At 44.7% G+C, this 14,555-nt stretch overlaps 1 protein-coding gene across 5 annotated transcripts in view; it reads right to left on the bottom strand.

Moving 5' to 3' along the window:
• The window catches only part of RNF216 (ring finger protein 216), a 128,610-nt gene that overhangs the window by 72,085 nt on the left and 41,970 nt on the right, over positions 1-14,555 (bottom strand). For all 5 annotated transcript variants that reach the window (XR_004647309.1, XM_034782824.1, XM_034782825.1 and 2 more), the window contains exons 10-13: positions 14,307-14,357; positions 13,032-13,169; positions 11,333-11,481; positions 10,736-10,814 (exon numbers count right to left, since the gene is read on the bottom strand). Coding sequence is in view for 4 of the 5 variants with exons in the window: in XM_034782824.1 (XP_034638715.1) it covers positions 10,736-10,814; positions 11,333-11,481; positions 13,032-13,169; positions 14,307-14,357 (417 nt within the window). In the remaining variant the exon portion in view is untranslated. The remainder of the gene's footprint in view (positions 1-10,735; positions 10,815-11,332; positions 11,482-13,031; positions 13,170-14,306; positions 14,358-14,555) is intronic.

The raw sequence follows: 14,555 nt of genomic DNA, 5'->3' as shown, positions 1-14,555 counted from the left end.
CTGCGACCCTGGCCCGGCCTGGGTCGCAGTGCCGGGCCGGGCTGGGCGCGGGGCCCGGGCCGGGAGCCGGGGGGCCGGGCCCGTGGTGCCGGTCCGGGCCCGCGGGGCCGGGAGCCGAGCCGGGCCGGGCCCGGGAGCCGGGCCGCCGAGGGTGGTCGGTCAGGGCCAGCACCCCAGGGCCCGAGCCGCCCCAGGCTGGAGCCGCCCCCCCCCACCTGCTTCAGGCTTCCCGCGAATTAAATGTTCGCGGGAAGCAGGGGAGGGGGCGGAGACTTTGGGAGGGGGCGGAGTTGGGGCGGGGGGCGTGGGCGGGGCTGAGGCCCCGGGGAGTGTCCTCCATTTGGAGGCACAAAATATGGTAACCCTACACCCCACCCCAACCCTCGGTGATTTTTACAAAACTGAAAAGCACAATTTCACTTTCAACATGGCGACTACTGTTACTGCCTGTCGGGGTCAGTACTGTATATTTTGCATTTGGCAGTTATAGCATATGAAATGGAGGGCAGTTGTAGCTATACAGTCGGCACACTACTACTACATTAGCTTCCACACCACAGAAAGATTTCTACAGAGACGGGCTATATCTGGCTTCTGTTTCACGCCCACATTCATCATCTCTTAATGGTGCACCCTAAAGCAGTGTCGCATGGGTAAACCACATGGTATGAATGATGTGCACTCCGCACCCACAACAGAAGCAGAGGAGTTCAGAGATTTGGGGGTGTGCTCCTGCATTTCAAATCTCTGAAAGGTGAGAGATCTTATGTTCCAGACCCTGCAGGGTCTGGAACAGAAGGCCTCCTCCTCCTCTTCCTCCTCACAGCAAGGATTGCAAGAGCATTGTCTCTCCCTGCACAAGGCACAGCAATACAACTCTTACGAAAAGAGTTGCCTGTGGTACAACGTAGATCAGATTCACCTGGAAAACCCATTTTTTTCCCTGAGAAGTACAGCCTATGAATCAAAACCAAAGCTACAGGCTAGTTATTGATTCTTCAGCTGTTTGTCTCCACATTTGCTTCCAGGTGAGACAATGATCACATTTTATTGTTACCTTTCTAATATAGGATTGTTCGTTTGAGTGATAAAACAGCTCTGGCTGCCCACTTCAACCCCAAAACGTGGAGAGTTTAACAGAATTCCTGACTGTTGGACCATTAGTAAGTTTTTCCTCTTGTATTCCAGCAATCAATGGCAATTTGGCTGTGCTTTTTTGTTGTTGTTTTTTTTTGGGGGGGGGGGGGGAGATGAAAGATCAGCCCTGTTTTAGAGAGGGTCACAAGTGCCTCATTCTCTCTACTTACTTACTTGTTTTTATAGGCCATTTAGCTCTCACATTGTCCCTTGCCAGTCACACTGCTTCCCTTTTGATGCTGTATGAAATAAAAACAAAATCCAACCTCTCATAAGGAGATCAGGTAAGTCACTAACCCCCCTTCTTTGCCATACACACACAAAAATGCAAATGCTGTTTATAATAGTACCTACGAAACAGTCAAAATGCAGGTGAATGTGTTTGGCTTTTTTTAAACCTTTCTTTAACAATCTTCTCCCTTTTCATGAGAAAAGTAATAATTTTCAAAATTCTTCTGGCATTAAAAGTTCAAATGACTATCCATATGGGATTCTCAACCAACAAGATCATTAAGATTAGCTCCTGAGCATTCAGAAAGGACAGTGACGGGATGAGTAGGGGGAAAGAAGATGGAGGTCATCAGCATAGATTCTAGGTTAGCTTCACTTTTTTTTTTTTTTTTTTTTTTTTAAAGCTGCAGAGACCTTAAGTGTCACTTCCTCTATGGAGAGGAAGTGAGATTAACTGTAGGTTCTCTGATATGAACAGTTTCCCCTCCACTACAATGATACAAAAGGACAAGTGCTTTAAAAAAAATAATAATAATAAAAAAAAAGTGAAGCAAGCCAGCCCCAAGCATGCTGTGACCAAATTAGGAAACAAACTCCACCGTCAGCCTCAGAGACAGGCAGATACAGTGGCCTTGAATTAGCCCAGGAAGCCTGATGACTGTCTCACATGCAGAAACCTGTTTACACTAGTACAGAATGGGGAAGCTAAACACATCTTTGTGCTGCATATACAAGGACATGCCATCCTGATGCACTTTTCTGAAGTGCAAATCTTTTTTCACCACCCCACACCCCCAAAATGTTCAGAATTACCATTGCAAGAGCATGACTAGCTAGTGCAAGTCAAGGTGTGTGCTGAAAGTCGTTCTGTCATCCCATAGGTTTTACAGCTCTCTAATGGACAAAACTGAGGAAACAGAGCAGTGATGGTTGTGATAGGGATCTCAGTGTGAGAGAGAGGGAAAGAGGAGATTTAGTGTCTTGAATAAGTTCAGAATAATGTTTTAAAATTGGCCTGGGAATACTTATAGTCTTTTCCACCTCAGGACCAAGCTTAAGAACACTCCCATCAGCAGAGCCCCAGAGAAGTGTGCTGGGGCAGGTCTGGGGTTTATTCACTCACTGGCCCATCTCTAATCTTTACTCACTGGTTTAAGAGAGTGACTCATGGCCTTTCCTTTTCAGAAGTCAGCTGATTTTAATGTCTGAAGTGGGGAGTGGTTCTCAGGTCTCTGAGCAAAGATTAGCCTGTTCGCCTCCCTGTCTGCTCCGAGGACAAATGCAAACTGTAAATAGGGAATATGCAACATTGAGGGGAAAATGTAATAAATTCAATGACTAACTTTTGTTCGTACAGAGGTTCAGAGTTGCCTCCATGACCCTTCTAAAACATCGCAGTGATCACATTAAATTACCCTCTCCCTTTTGTTCCTTATCATTGAACAGAAGAAACCAAGCATGGCACCACTCCCCCTTTATCTTTGCGGGGGGTGTCTCAAGGAAGGTGTGCTGAATTTAAGACAAGTCTCAGGCTGCAGAAGATCCCCAGACTTGCCTCTGGGCAATCCTTCCCCCACCCAGTGAGTCAAAACAGTCTCACACCCCACCTCTGTGTCAGTGGCAGTAGTTACAGTCCGGTTAAAAGATGTATGGAATGCACTTTCCATAGGTTGCCATACAGAGGCAAGCAACCAGCTTTTCCAGTCCGGCATCACCTGGCCAGAACACTCTTGCAACATTAAATAGTGATCCTGAAATCCACCAGCTGATCAATAACTAGTGTTCAGGGCAATTTTGCCCTGACACACCAACAAGAATCTGAGTAATTGTCAAGATAGTCAACTATCTTCACCACCGCCACATGATTCTGGGCTGAGTCTAGCTACAATTTAAGTGGAAGGAATGGATTGCCTCAACTCTATTACTAGCAAACTAAGTTTCCATCCCACATGAAGTCAGATCCATCTTATTGCCTCTGCTCAGTAGAGGCCCAAAGGACTGAGCTATAAAGGGAAGACAGCACTACCTCTTATGGACCTGAAAAGATGCATCCTCTGGGTCAGTGGCAGAAGAGTGTTACAATCATCTTTTCACTGAATGGATATTGCTTTATATGGTAGAAACCGAGTACAGGAATAAATTGTGTTGCACTAAATTGCACTGACTTACATGGGCTATTTTTATAGAGCCTGGTTTGAAAGTTCCTGTTTTAGGAGGCTTTGGGTTAGATACACAACAGAGACACATTATTTCACTCATCTCTCTCTCTCTCTCTCTCTCTCTCATCAGGTCAGTTTTTAAAACTATGTTTTACTTTCCCCGCACATCTCGAGCGTACACCTTTCCTTTACGTATGTGTAAAGGGCCTTGATCTCGCAAGGTACTGAGCAAAGTCGACTCTCAGCAATTTCCCTGGGAGTTGGACATTAAGCACCTTGGAGGATAGGTCCCGTGGTTTGGTGCACACATTTTATTCGTATGTGGGATCTATTCCTTTAAATAGACTTTGCTATTCCACCAGTGCTTTCTTCCCACCCTGTTATCTACCTTGCTTTGGCACTTCATCACAGAGTCAAAAGGGACATTATCTGCAGAGAGTACACTCACCCCCAGCCTCCCTCTGGTCTTGGTCCCTCCCTACTCCCCTCCCCCCCAGTCCCTTTGAGGAGCAGATACTGAAATTCCAAAGCTTCTGCTGTAATATCGCTGCTGCTGCTGTCGATAGCATCTCCCCTTGTCCTGCTTTCTGACTGCAGTGCAGAGAGCACCAAGGCTACAGACAAGTTTCATTGCCCTTTTATGGTAGAAAAATGAATTGCCTGCCCAGCAACAGAGTGCCTTAGAGCTGAGCGTAGACGACAGACGGAAACTTGCCATTTGTTGTGGTTTTGGCAGCAATATAATGGAGCCTGTTCCCATCTACACCATTCAGCTAGAAGGGTGCACAAAAGGCATTCATCGGAAGGGGGAAAAAGCAAAGCCGTGGAGTACAGAGACATACATCCACTGAACCCCAGGGAACTGCAACTGAGGGTGGGCAGGGTCATTAGCAAAGAGAAGAGACAGCCTCAAAATGGTTCTACTGGACAAGGCACAAGTGAGTAGCGTGTTGCCCCATGAGAGTCTGCACATGCATGCGCGAGCACACCTAAGTTCATACCAAACCCCATCAGTATGGACAGGGGCAAGATCTGCTGCATCACATTTCCATTCCTTCCCCACCCCAGCAAATTCTATTCAAATAGGATGAGGGAATTTAAAAAAAATGAACCTGGGACTGGAGGTCACCACCACCAGGCAGGAAGAGGGGGATTCACTGTAAGCGAAACAGCCATCTCCAGCCTTGCCCCCCACCCCCAAAAGCAGAGAGACAAAATAAAAGCGGCAACTAAATCTGAATAAATAAATACTCTCAGTGAAATACACAGAGCCCAGGCATATGAACTGATGAATAGGGAGTGACACAAGAGCATGGGACCTTCGAAATGTTTGCACTGCTGTCAGGAAGCTGAATGAGACACAGCAGACTCAGCAGCTGGGAAAAATGTTGCAAAACAAGGAGAATTAAGCAATTCTCCATATCCACATCCAACTCGGGGGCATTTTGGACAAGCTTAATTTCTTTAACTGGAAGAATTTCTTTCCACGTTGTTCGTCCAGATAGTGACAGAGTCCCTGATGCAGTTTAAGTCGTAGGGCCATATAGGCATTTAAAGCTTAACTGCCCAAACCTATGAAAAGCAGATGAAGAATATTGTTGGGTGGCATGTATTTGTTTCTAAAATTACATGCTTGGGCGGGGGGGGGGGGAGGGGAGGAGAGTCTACCATGGAATGTGATGTCACCTTGTGTTTACTCTCAGCTGGTCGGTCCTTTGTTTACACAAACATTTTCCTCCAATATAGAAATCTTCTTTTGTAGGGTACAACCAAGACATATGTAGCTTGGGTGGCATAACTGCTCTGTAGCAAATAGAGCTGTTTCCTACAGTAGTCCTCTGCACGGACCCCAATTTGAGGAGCAAACCCCACTGATTGCCTTGGTAACTTTAAAGCTGGCTGATCATGTAATGCCCTCTGTACAATGCGGTTCACGCCTGTTAACACAGACCAGAGATGCGTTGTTCGCACCCCGCTAGAAAGGGCCATGTTCAAATAGAGCTCGCTAGCAAAAGCTCTGTACCAGCTTAGTCAGGATTTCAGTTCAATAGGAAAGGAAGGTTAAAAGCAACTGGGTGAGCTTGTTCATAGTCACCACCTTCAACTCAATCCTGGAAGGCAGCTCCAGCAGCAGCTTTAAAAAAAACAACAACAACATCCAATAGTTGCCTGGCTGTAGCCAAGGGAACGATACTGACGATCTAAAGGCAAAGCGGCAGGAGGGTTTTCCATGAATGTAGGTATCTCAGAATCACCCTTTTTTTTTCCCAGCAGGATAGCAGTGAGTACTAAGCGGGCACATTCATTTCCTAATCACAGCCTCATTTAAAGGAGACATTACTCCTGGAAGCTATCTAGTCAGAGGGCCATTCAGCTCAGAGGCAGGGAGAGTTTCTGCACTCTAGGAGGCACCACCCTCTAAAAAGAGGAAGGCAGCCCAGCTTGTCAGGGAAGAGAATGGCTCCTCAGTGACATATGGGAGTGAAGAAAGCGAATCTAGGAAATGCAAGAAGCTACCATGCAGCGGAAGGTTCCAGTGTAGCTTGAAATTATTCTGCTTGGTGTTCTGAGCTCCCCAGCACCCAGAGGGACAGTGCTGCTTCGTGCATGTGTTATTACCATGGCAACATCTTTCACCTTGTCATCTTTTTAGCTGTCTGGAAGTCCTGCAGTGCTTTGTGCTGTGACTGCCAAGAGGGGTGACAATCTCCCCCGCCCACAACACAAAGGGTCTGTGATACCTGCAAGCACACCATGTAACACACCAAACTGCACTGCCTGCACACACAGGAGTTTATGGAAGCTGATCATGGGGGCCACACTGGGGGAGAAGAAGTTCTCTTTTCAGAGAGGAAGAGAATTTCCCTTGTGGATGAGCGCCTGCCCTTTTAGTTTTTGAAGTCATGAGAGAAATGCTGCTTGGTAATTTCATCAAAGGGCTTGGCAGCTTCAGTTTGGAAAACTGCAAAGACCTCAGCATGTCAAAACGCATGGGAAAGTAACATGCGTCATTAGAGGGCTGGAAGGTTCAAATGCCACGGCTGCACAGAAGTCTACTTTGATGTGAGGCAGCATAGAGGCGCTGTAATGCATCACCAGCACTGGCTAGTCCCACTCATATTTGGCAAGTCAGAGTGCTGCTGCAAACCTGACACCACTGTGTGCAGCCTCTTCCTACACACATCATGTACGTGGCTCACTACAGAACTGATCGAATGCCTTGAAACTCACAGAGGTTTAGCTTCAGCCAGCAGAGAATTGCATGATGTGTGTTAGCAGCTCCACAAAGCTAACTGCCTATAACCCAGGGGTCGGCAACTTTTCAGAAGTGGTGTGCCGAGTCGTCATTTATTCACTCATTTAAGGTTTCGCGTACTGTAAAACTCATTTTATCCTTTTTAGAAGGTCTCTTTCTCTAAGTCTATAACTAAACTATTGTTGTATGTAAAGTAAATAAGGTTTTTAAAATGTTTATGAAGCTTAATTTAAAATTAAATTAAAATGCAGAGCCCCCCCGGACCGGTGGCCAGGTTCTGGGCAGTGTGAGTGCCACTGAAAATCAGCTCACGTGCCACCTTCGGCACGCGTGCCATAGGTTGCCTACCCCTGCTATAACTCAATACAAAACACTGACAAGCTCAATGCTTAATATACAAGAGGACATTCATGTAACACACGCAGACCACATTGCACGGGTACAAGAATCTTTTCTTTACTTGCAGAGTTGCTTGAGCTAGGTTTCTCCTCGGTGAATTAAGCTTTATTATACTCCCTCCAACCAGCAGGTGACATTAAGACGCAAGGTCTGGGCAGCTCACTAAGAGAGAAACTTCACATATCACAGCTGGAGATGCAATGGCACTGACAGATGGGGTGGACTCATTACCAGAGATACTAGAAATCCATTTGCCACAGAAAAATGCAGTAATTGTGGTATTTTTACGGAGAATCTATAGTTATTTTTTCACAGAACGTAAAAACTATTTACTAAATGTTACCAAAAGTGCCAGTGTCACTTATTCAACGCACACAACCTCCCCCTCTTGTGGTTGATTTTTGAATGTGCTTTAAATATACATAGCTAAACATACTCCAATAACCTGCTTCTGGCATATAGCGGTTACTCAACAGCGTATAGGGGGGTCGTGTTTTAATGCATCTCAAATTTCACTTCAGCCTCCAGATATGAGTAATTAAAGTTATGTAAAGATGGCAAACACTTTAAAAATCACCCCTAAAGACCGTGTCACTGAGTTTAGCAAGGACAAATTTCATATTGGTAAGTAATGTGCTATTCTGTACTTTATGCAGGAATGTTCAAAGGCAGACAATTCTACAACACGTGGAAAGCACGACGCAAACGGAATGAAAACGAGGCTGAAACAGCAGAGGCATTGGCAACAGTAAAGAGACAACGCACTGTAACTGGATCATTCTATTAATTTTATTTTATTATAATGATTGATGGCATTGGTAGGCTTCAGACACGCTTAAAAAGATATCCGTAAAACATTATGTTTAACTGATACCTATATATTGTGACCCGGGAAACTAAAGTTCAACGTTTCATTTTAATCATGGAAAAACACTGATTTTTATGTTTGTTTTTTTGTTTTATTTTTTTTAAATCACAATTTTGTTATCACAGAAAGCTAGGATCCCTGCTCATTACACGCTCTTCATATACAGTAGTTACTGTAGGCAACTGGCAAGGCCTCCCTCTTACTGGCAATTCTGTCCATTGCTGATGTTAAGACTGGTTACGTCTCAGCCGCTTCGAGGACTGATCACGTGCGAGAGATGCACAAGCAATAGCCCAGCAGAGTGTCTGGCATGATGCCTGCATGCTGTAGGCTCGATGAAGCACACAGCCAAGGGCTAACACTTTCAACTCTTCAAGGGGTGCAGATATACTTTTGGCCCAAACTTGAACCAACCACCACTCTACAAGATTTTAGGGGAAGTTTTGGGAGAAGCCAAACATCAGTGTGAACCCTGGAATTAAGACCAGAGAGGCTGAGAGAGAGTATGAAAACGCTATGGGACCACCATCTGGTTCGCCACTCCCTGCCCCCTCACAAGGATCCTGTGTCCCCTCTGCTGAAACCTCAAGGCTCTCATTTCACCCCTACCACTTCACTTTATACTCCCCTTCACTTTACGTTTTGCATTGCAGCCGAAGTCCTTCCAGCCAAGGAGGGATTCCAGAGCCAGCTGTCGTAACTTGCTGGAGGCACCACTGTTGAGTCTCTGCAACCCTTCCGATATCGAGCATCCACTGCTCTCCTGCATCACCCCACGTTCCCATACTAACCCTTTATGCGCTTCACTAAAAAAAAGCTTCCCGCAAATGGGGATGTTAACTGGTAAAATCCCCGTCATGGAAAGACGCAAGATAGATGGAACTTGGGGAAACCGTTGCAACCACAGCTACAAAGCACGGGCAAGTCCTCCCATTTCAAGAAACACATTGATTCTTCCTATTAAGCCCAAAATTGTTTCTTTTTAAGTAATCTTCTAAAAATCCTGATCACCCCCATAGACCTCTGGCTAATGCACCAATACAAGCTGTTGATATTGTGGAAATCCAGTCCCTGTTTTAAGTACTGGCAAGTTAGCCTGAAATATTGTGGTATCAGAAGAGCCAGCCAAACAAAAGGCTAGTGCATTTGAAGCACTGCTCAACATGAAAACACTGCCATACCTTCATGCCATAACTTTACATTCTGAAACAAATACCTGTAATTTTAGAATACTGTAATATTCTTCAAATATTTAAACTCCTAATTTGCTGTAACCTGTGGGATTGACCTGTATGGTTCACTTAAAAAAAAAAAAAAAAAAAAAAAAAAAAAAAAAGGAGGAGGGTTCTATTCTTTTATCAAGCAGTTTTAAAAATTGGTTGATTGTGCACAAGTCACTGGTGCCATCTAGTGGTTCTCAGTCTTCCTTAACCTACATGTCTGGATGCTGTAGTTATCACTTGGGCTGGCAGTACCGGCTGACATTAGTTCAATGGGTCGGTATGCCAGAATCCAAAAAACAACTGCTGATCCTTCATCAGGCTAGTCTTGCTCTCAGCTTCACAATGCTGACAATAATGTAGTTATCTATTCTTAGCAATACAAGTTACTCCAAAAAAATAAAATGAGACTTCCAGTACAAGTTGATTACTTCTCATCATAGGCAAATGGCCACACAAAATTTAGAATTAAGAACTCTCAGTGGCTACAACAGCTACAAGCATGAGCGCGATTCATTTAAGACAGGAGCTTCTGTGATACAGACCATTCCATAAGAGTCCCTGAAATTGTGGCTTAAGTTAAGCGAGACTCATTAGGTATTAGAGCTTGGATAAAGACACCATGTAGGTCTGAATTCATTGGCACCAGTGAGTTAGAAGGCACTCTGAGAAAAAATTTAGAAGTCCTACCATCAAGATTCTACATGCATTTAGCACTCAGTCTCTAGAAGAAACTAAATCCTATTTCTCTACAGAGCAGATGCAGCACAAGCTGTGGCAGTTCAAGGTTTCCCTATTCTGCTCTGCCAGTGTACCTCTCTCGATCTGGTGAGACTACCTCCATGGCTGAAAGGGTGGCTCACTCTCCAGGACCCATTCAGTGGCTAAGCCCTCTGCGGAGATGGCAACAAGGGTGCTAATTAGTGGGTTTCGTGATGAGTACGTAAATTCCCAGTCCTTTGAGTGTACAGATTTCATGTAAACCCTGCAGATGGTGACTTTCTGGCACTACTTACGAAGTCTGGACCCAGAGTGGTGACATGCAGCAACAATAGAAAGTGTCATTCTATTATGGAATTTGATTTTGGTTTCCCCAGTTCTCTTAAAGTTTCATTACAGTGAGAATGGTCATAAAAGCCAAATGACATTTTAAAAAGACCCTATTACAAGTCCAGTTTAAACTTGTGCTTAAGTATCTTGAGAGACATTACTGTGCACCCATCTCCTAAGCGGAGCACACAGAACTGGATTTAACCAGGTCTGTATTAACAGTACCCTGAAATGCAGTTCTGCGTTTAGTCACGTGCCTTAACAGAAGACCAACAAGTCACCTTGGCAAGAATTCTATCCCTCCACCACACCCATGTCACATGCACATTTCATACCGCTAGCAAAACAGAGCAGCCCTCAAGCGCTATACCTCAGAACTCTGAAAGAGACGACCAGGTAAATATCAGCCTTTTACCTTCCTGCAGCGAGGATTGGGACAGCTGAACCGCTTCACATCATTGTCCAGGAGTGCCGGGAAGTTACAGAAAGGACACCTACAGTGCAAAAAAAAGACAACAACATTAACATCCTGTATTCAGTAACTCTGTTGTAACAAATCCACACGCCCATTAACAAGGTGGCCAGCTAAGGCCGGTCTATCAAAGAAACGATTCAATGACCTCAGCACTGCCTCTTCTCTTCCTACAGTTCTCTGATTGCAACCCCTCTTTGTGTCCTAAAGATCATGTGCTTAGTGCTGCTTCTAGACTAATGTCACACAAAGGATTAGTGCAGAGCTGACAAACCACAAAGGATGCAACGCTCTATTGATCTGGATCGGTTTCTACCTACCAAAGAAAGCAAGCTTCTATGAATACAAATATTCAGGGGTAAAAAAGTCAGATGCCTCAATTACAAACAGCCTTTAAAAAAAAATCCAGCTGCCTTGTATTACTAAGCCAGCTAATGTTTTGGGCTATAGAACCAGAATCTACTGCAACACTAGCTGTCGAACGACCACTTGTTCATCTATCTCACAGTATTAACCCACTTTGACACGCTGGGAACTTACCTGACTAGCTCATCCGCACAGGCAGCGGCCACCTCTTCCTCAGCTTTCCGCTCATAGTATTTACACAGGATGTTCTCTGGGAGTACCTTCTCCAGCTCACTGGTCGGGAATGAACATGTGCAGCTCCCTTCCATGCAGCTGAGCTCTGACTACATTGGTGAGGGAAGAGAAGAAGAGACAATGAAAGCTCATAACACGTAAGGCACCGCTCAATTCTACTGAATCAAGATTGATTCAACAGAACCGAGTGGCCTAAAACAAAGAAAATGTTGGTATTGAAACTGACATTTCCCGATGTGACCACAGCAGATGTCTACATATGTGCAGAGGTGGAAGGGGAACAAGTGCCATATACCATGTAAATACTCAGCTATCAAACACGGTCAATCATTTTGTGCAGTGGCCATTTTCCCACAGAAGGTAAGTAGATCATTAATGGCAGAATTCATCCTTTTCAAATATTTCAAAATATTTCTACCTTACGAACAGAACAGGGACATTGTTTTATGAGATAAAGCCTGCTAAGTGCATATTTTTGTTGTCACAACCCCCTGTGTGGCCTTATTTTAAAGTCACAGACGTTCAACTAGGCATTAGTATTGCTATACCACTACACTTCAGTTCCTCCACTTCAAGCTGCACCACGAGACATGGTACATACACCTCTACCTCAATACAACGCGACCCGATAGAACACGAATTCGGATATAACGCGGTAAAGCAGCACTCCGGGGGGGCGGGGCCGCGCACTCCGGTGGATCAAAGCAAGTTCAATATAACATGGTTTCACCTATAACATGGTAAGATTTTTTGGCTCCTGAGGACAGCGTTATATCGAGGTAGAGGTGTACTAATATCAATGAATGTATAGATATCTAAAAGCTAAAACAAAAAAATGGAATTGGAACACTACACAGGAGAATCCCCTAAGACTTCACTCCCTGCACGCCTCAGAGCAGCGGTTTTCAAACTTTTTGAGCTGAGCCCCCCTTTGAATTATAATTTTTAGTTGTGCCCCCTCCAATCCAGACAAAAAAAAAAAAAAAAAAGGTGAGTCAGTGCTCCCTACCTGAGTGCCGAAACCCGAACCCCACCGCAGGGGCGGAAGTCTGAGCCACTTGGCATCGCAACTTCCCGCCCCAGTCCCTCCATGCCCCCTTAGGAGGGCTCACCCCCCAGCTTGAAAACCTCCACCTCAGAGTTCAAATCTTGAGCCCCAGCCACCAACCTACCCCATTGTGCAAAACCAGGTTATGGCTCTGGTTTGGAAGCAAAGACATAGGAAGAAATTGAAAATATTGTCTCTCTTTTACTCACCCCATTGAGCCTGGCTATTGACAGGGGCAACTGCACACTGTTGGGAAAAATGTTGCTACGAGAACCTTAATTCCGCTTGCTTAACTATGTAACCTTAACCAGACATTAAGTTTCTGTGCATTTAGCACTGTTAAGGAGATATTCAATTCAGTGACAAAGATCCCAGTAGGCAATTGTTAGCTATCTGCAGGAGGGCAAGACAAATTTGGTTTTTTGCTACTAAAGTCTGAGTGTGTTCCACACGATGGAACACTTCACAAGAAGTGCAGTTATACCAAGTTCACAAATTCCTCCAGCATAACCACATACTTCACATTATTGATTACATGAGCTTACACATGATGCCTCCATCCACCTTTCATTCTCTTGTTGGGACACTTACCTTCCCAGAGCCAAAGACTGCCTCCTGAGCATATTTGATTAGGCACTCCTTGCAGAACAAGTGACCATCTGCACACTGCGTCAGTTCCTCAAATGCAAATTCCCCATAGCAACAACGACACTCGATCATCTGACCATCCTGCAACCCATTAAAAAGATTAATTCCCCCACCATCCAACCCAAGTAACTACAGCGATAGGCTATTGGAAATATATAAATGAGACATCCATAAAATTAGCATATGCAGTTGAGAGAACCTCACCACCCAGTCTGAGACTCCCAATAAGCTGAAAGTGGCATGAGCATTTCTAATGAGTAAGAGTAGCTACAGTTTGTAACAAATAGTTGCTTTGTTTAGAGTTTAAATTCCCCAAGAAAGTTAAAAAATGGAGGCATTAACCACTCTCTAAACAGACTGCGATATAGGACAAGCTATCACTGTACCCAATTACCAAACCCATGCATGATTTGGTGTACTTGCTAGGCTGCCTAAGTGTTAAGAATTAGGAGATTTGAACTACAGAAGAATAAAAGTATCACTAGAAGGGGAGGAAAGGGGCAGAATGCACCATTCACATTTGGAGACTAGGATTCAAGTTTAGTGGCCTACAACTACCCCAAAGAATATTTATCCATATCACAGGTCAGGAATATGGTGCCTTGGCAGCACTGTTGTAGAGGCAGGGAAGCTTGCACAGTTCCTGTCTGTGATACGACAGCACTAAGCATGTTCCCTTCCTTGTAAAGGCCTATATGCACTCCAAAGCTTAAAGGTAATAGCCATTGAAAGGAAAAAGGTAATCTATGGCAGCTGAATAGAACTCCAACTATCATCTCTCTTAACTGAAATGGAAAGGCTTAGTTTTCAGACTTCTAACAAGCCTCCACCGCGAATGGAAAAGAAGCCGCTCCAAGAACAGCACATCTGTTTTAAATTGCCATAATGTGCGTAGGAATGGCAACCCTGATACTAACCTTTTGCAGTACTGGCACTGGCCAATCAAGTTATAAGCAGCAACCAAATGAGTTACTACAGATCATTACGTGCATCCATACTGCCTTCCTGGACTCAGCTGTTGATAACCTTTTCTAAAAGCCCGCCTGCGCCCCCCCCACCCCACCCCCACTCTATCTATCTATCGGGGTTCTGCCAGCTCAGCAAAAGCAATCCTACAGCAAATGAATGGAGTATGTGAGGAGCCAGACCAAGTCAGCTTAGAAATAAGGGAGTAAATGCAAATACTTATTACAAAAATCAGGTGATTGAGCTACTGACCTTCTGATACTGCTCCTCGTTCATCTGCAGGGCAAGAAGGAAGTCTGCATGCTGAAAGAGACATGTGCATTTGTAATTATAGAACTAATAAGGCTCCATTCCAGTCGCTAAACACTTTTATGTAATCTTAAGATTTAGGAATCAGAAGTATGTTACACATGACGGGCTGCCCACAAACTGCTCAACCTACCATTCCAATTGCAGATACCCATCAAGCTATTTAAGACTCTGCTCTTCAACCCACAGCTG

The sequence above is a fragment of the Trachemys scripta genome, chromosome 10 (genome assembly GCF_013100865.1).
Source record: "Trachemys scripta elegans isolate TJP31775 chromosome 10, CAS_Tse_1.0, whole genome shotgun sequence".
Lineage (NCBI taxonomy): Eukaryota > Metazoa > Chordata > Testudines > Emydidae > Trachemys > Trachemys scripta.
Note: the sequence above shows the minus strand (reverse complement) of the source record. Positions and strands in the feature narration are given on the sequence as shown.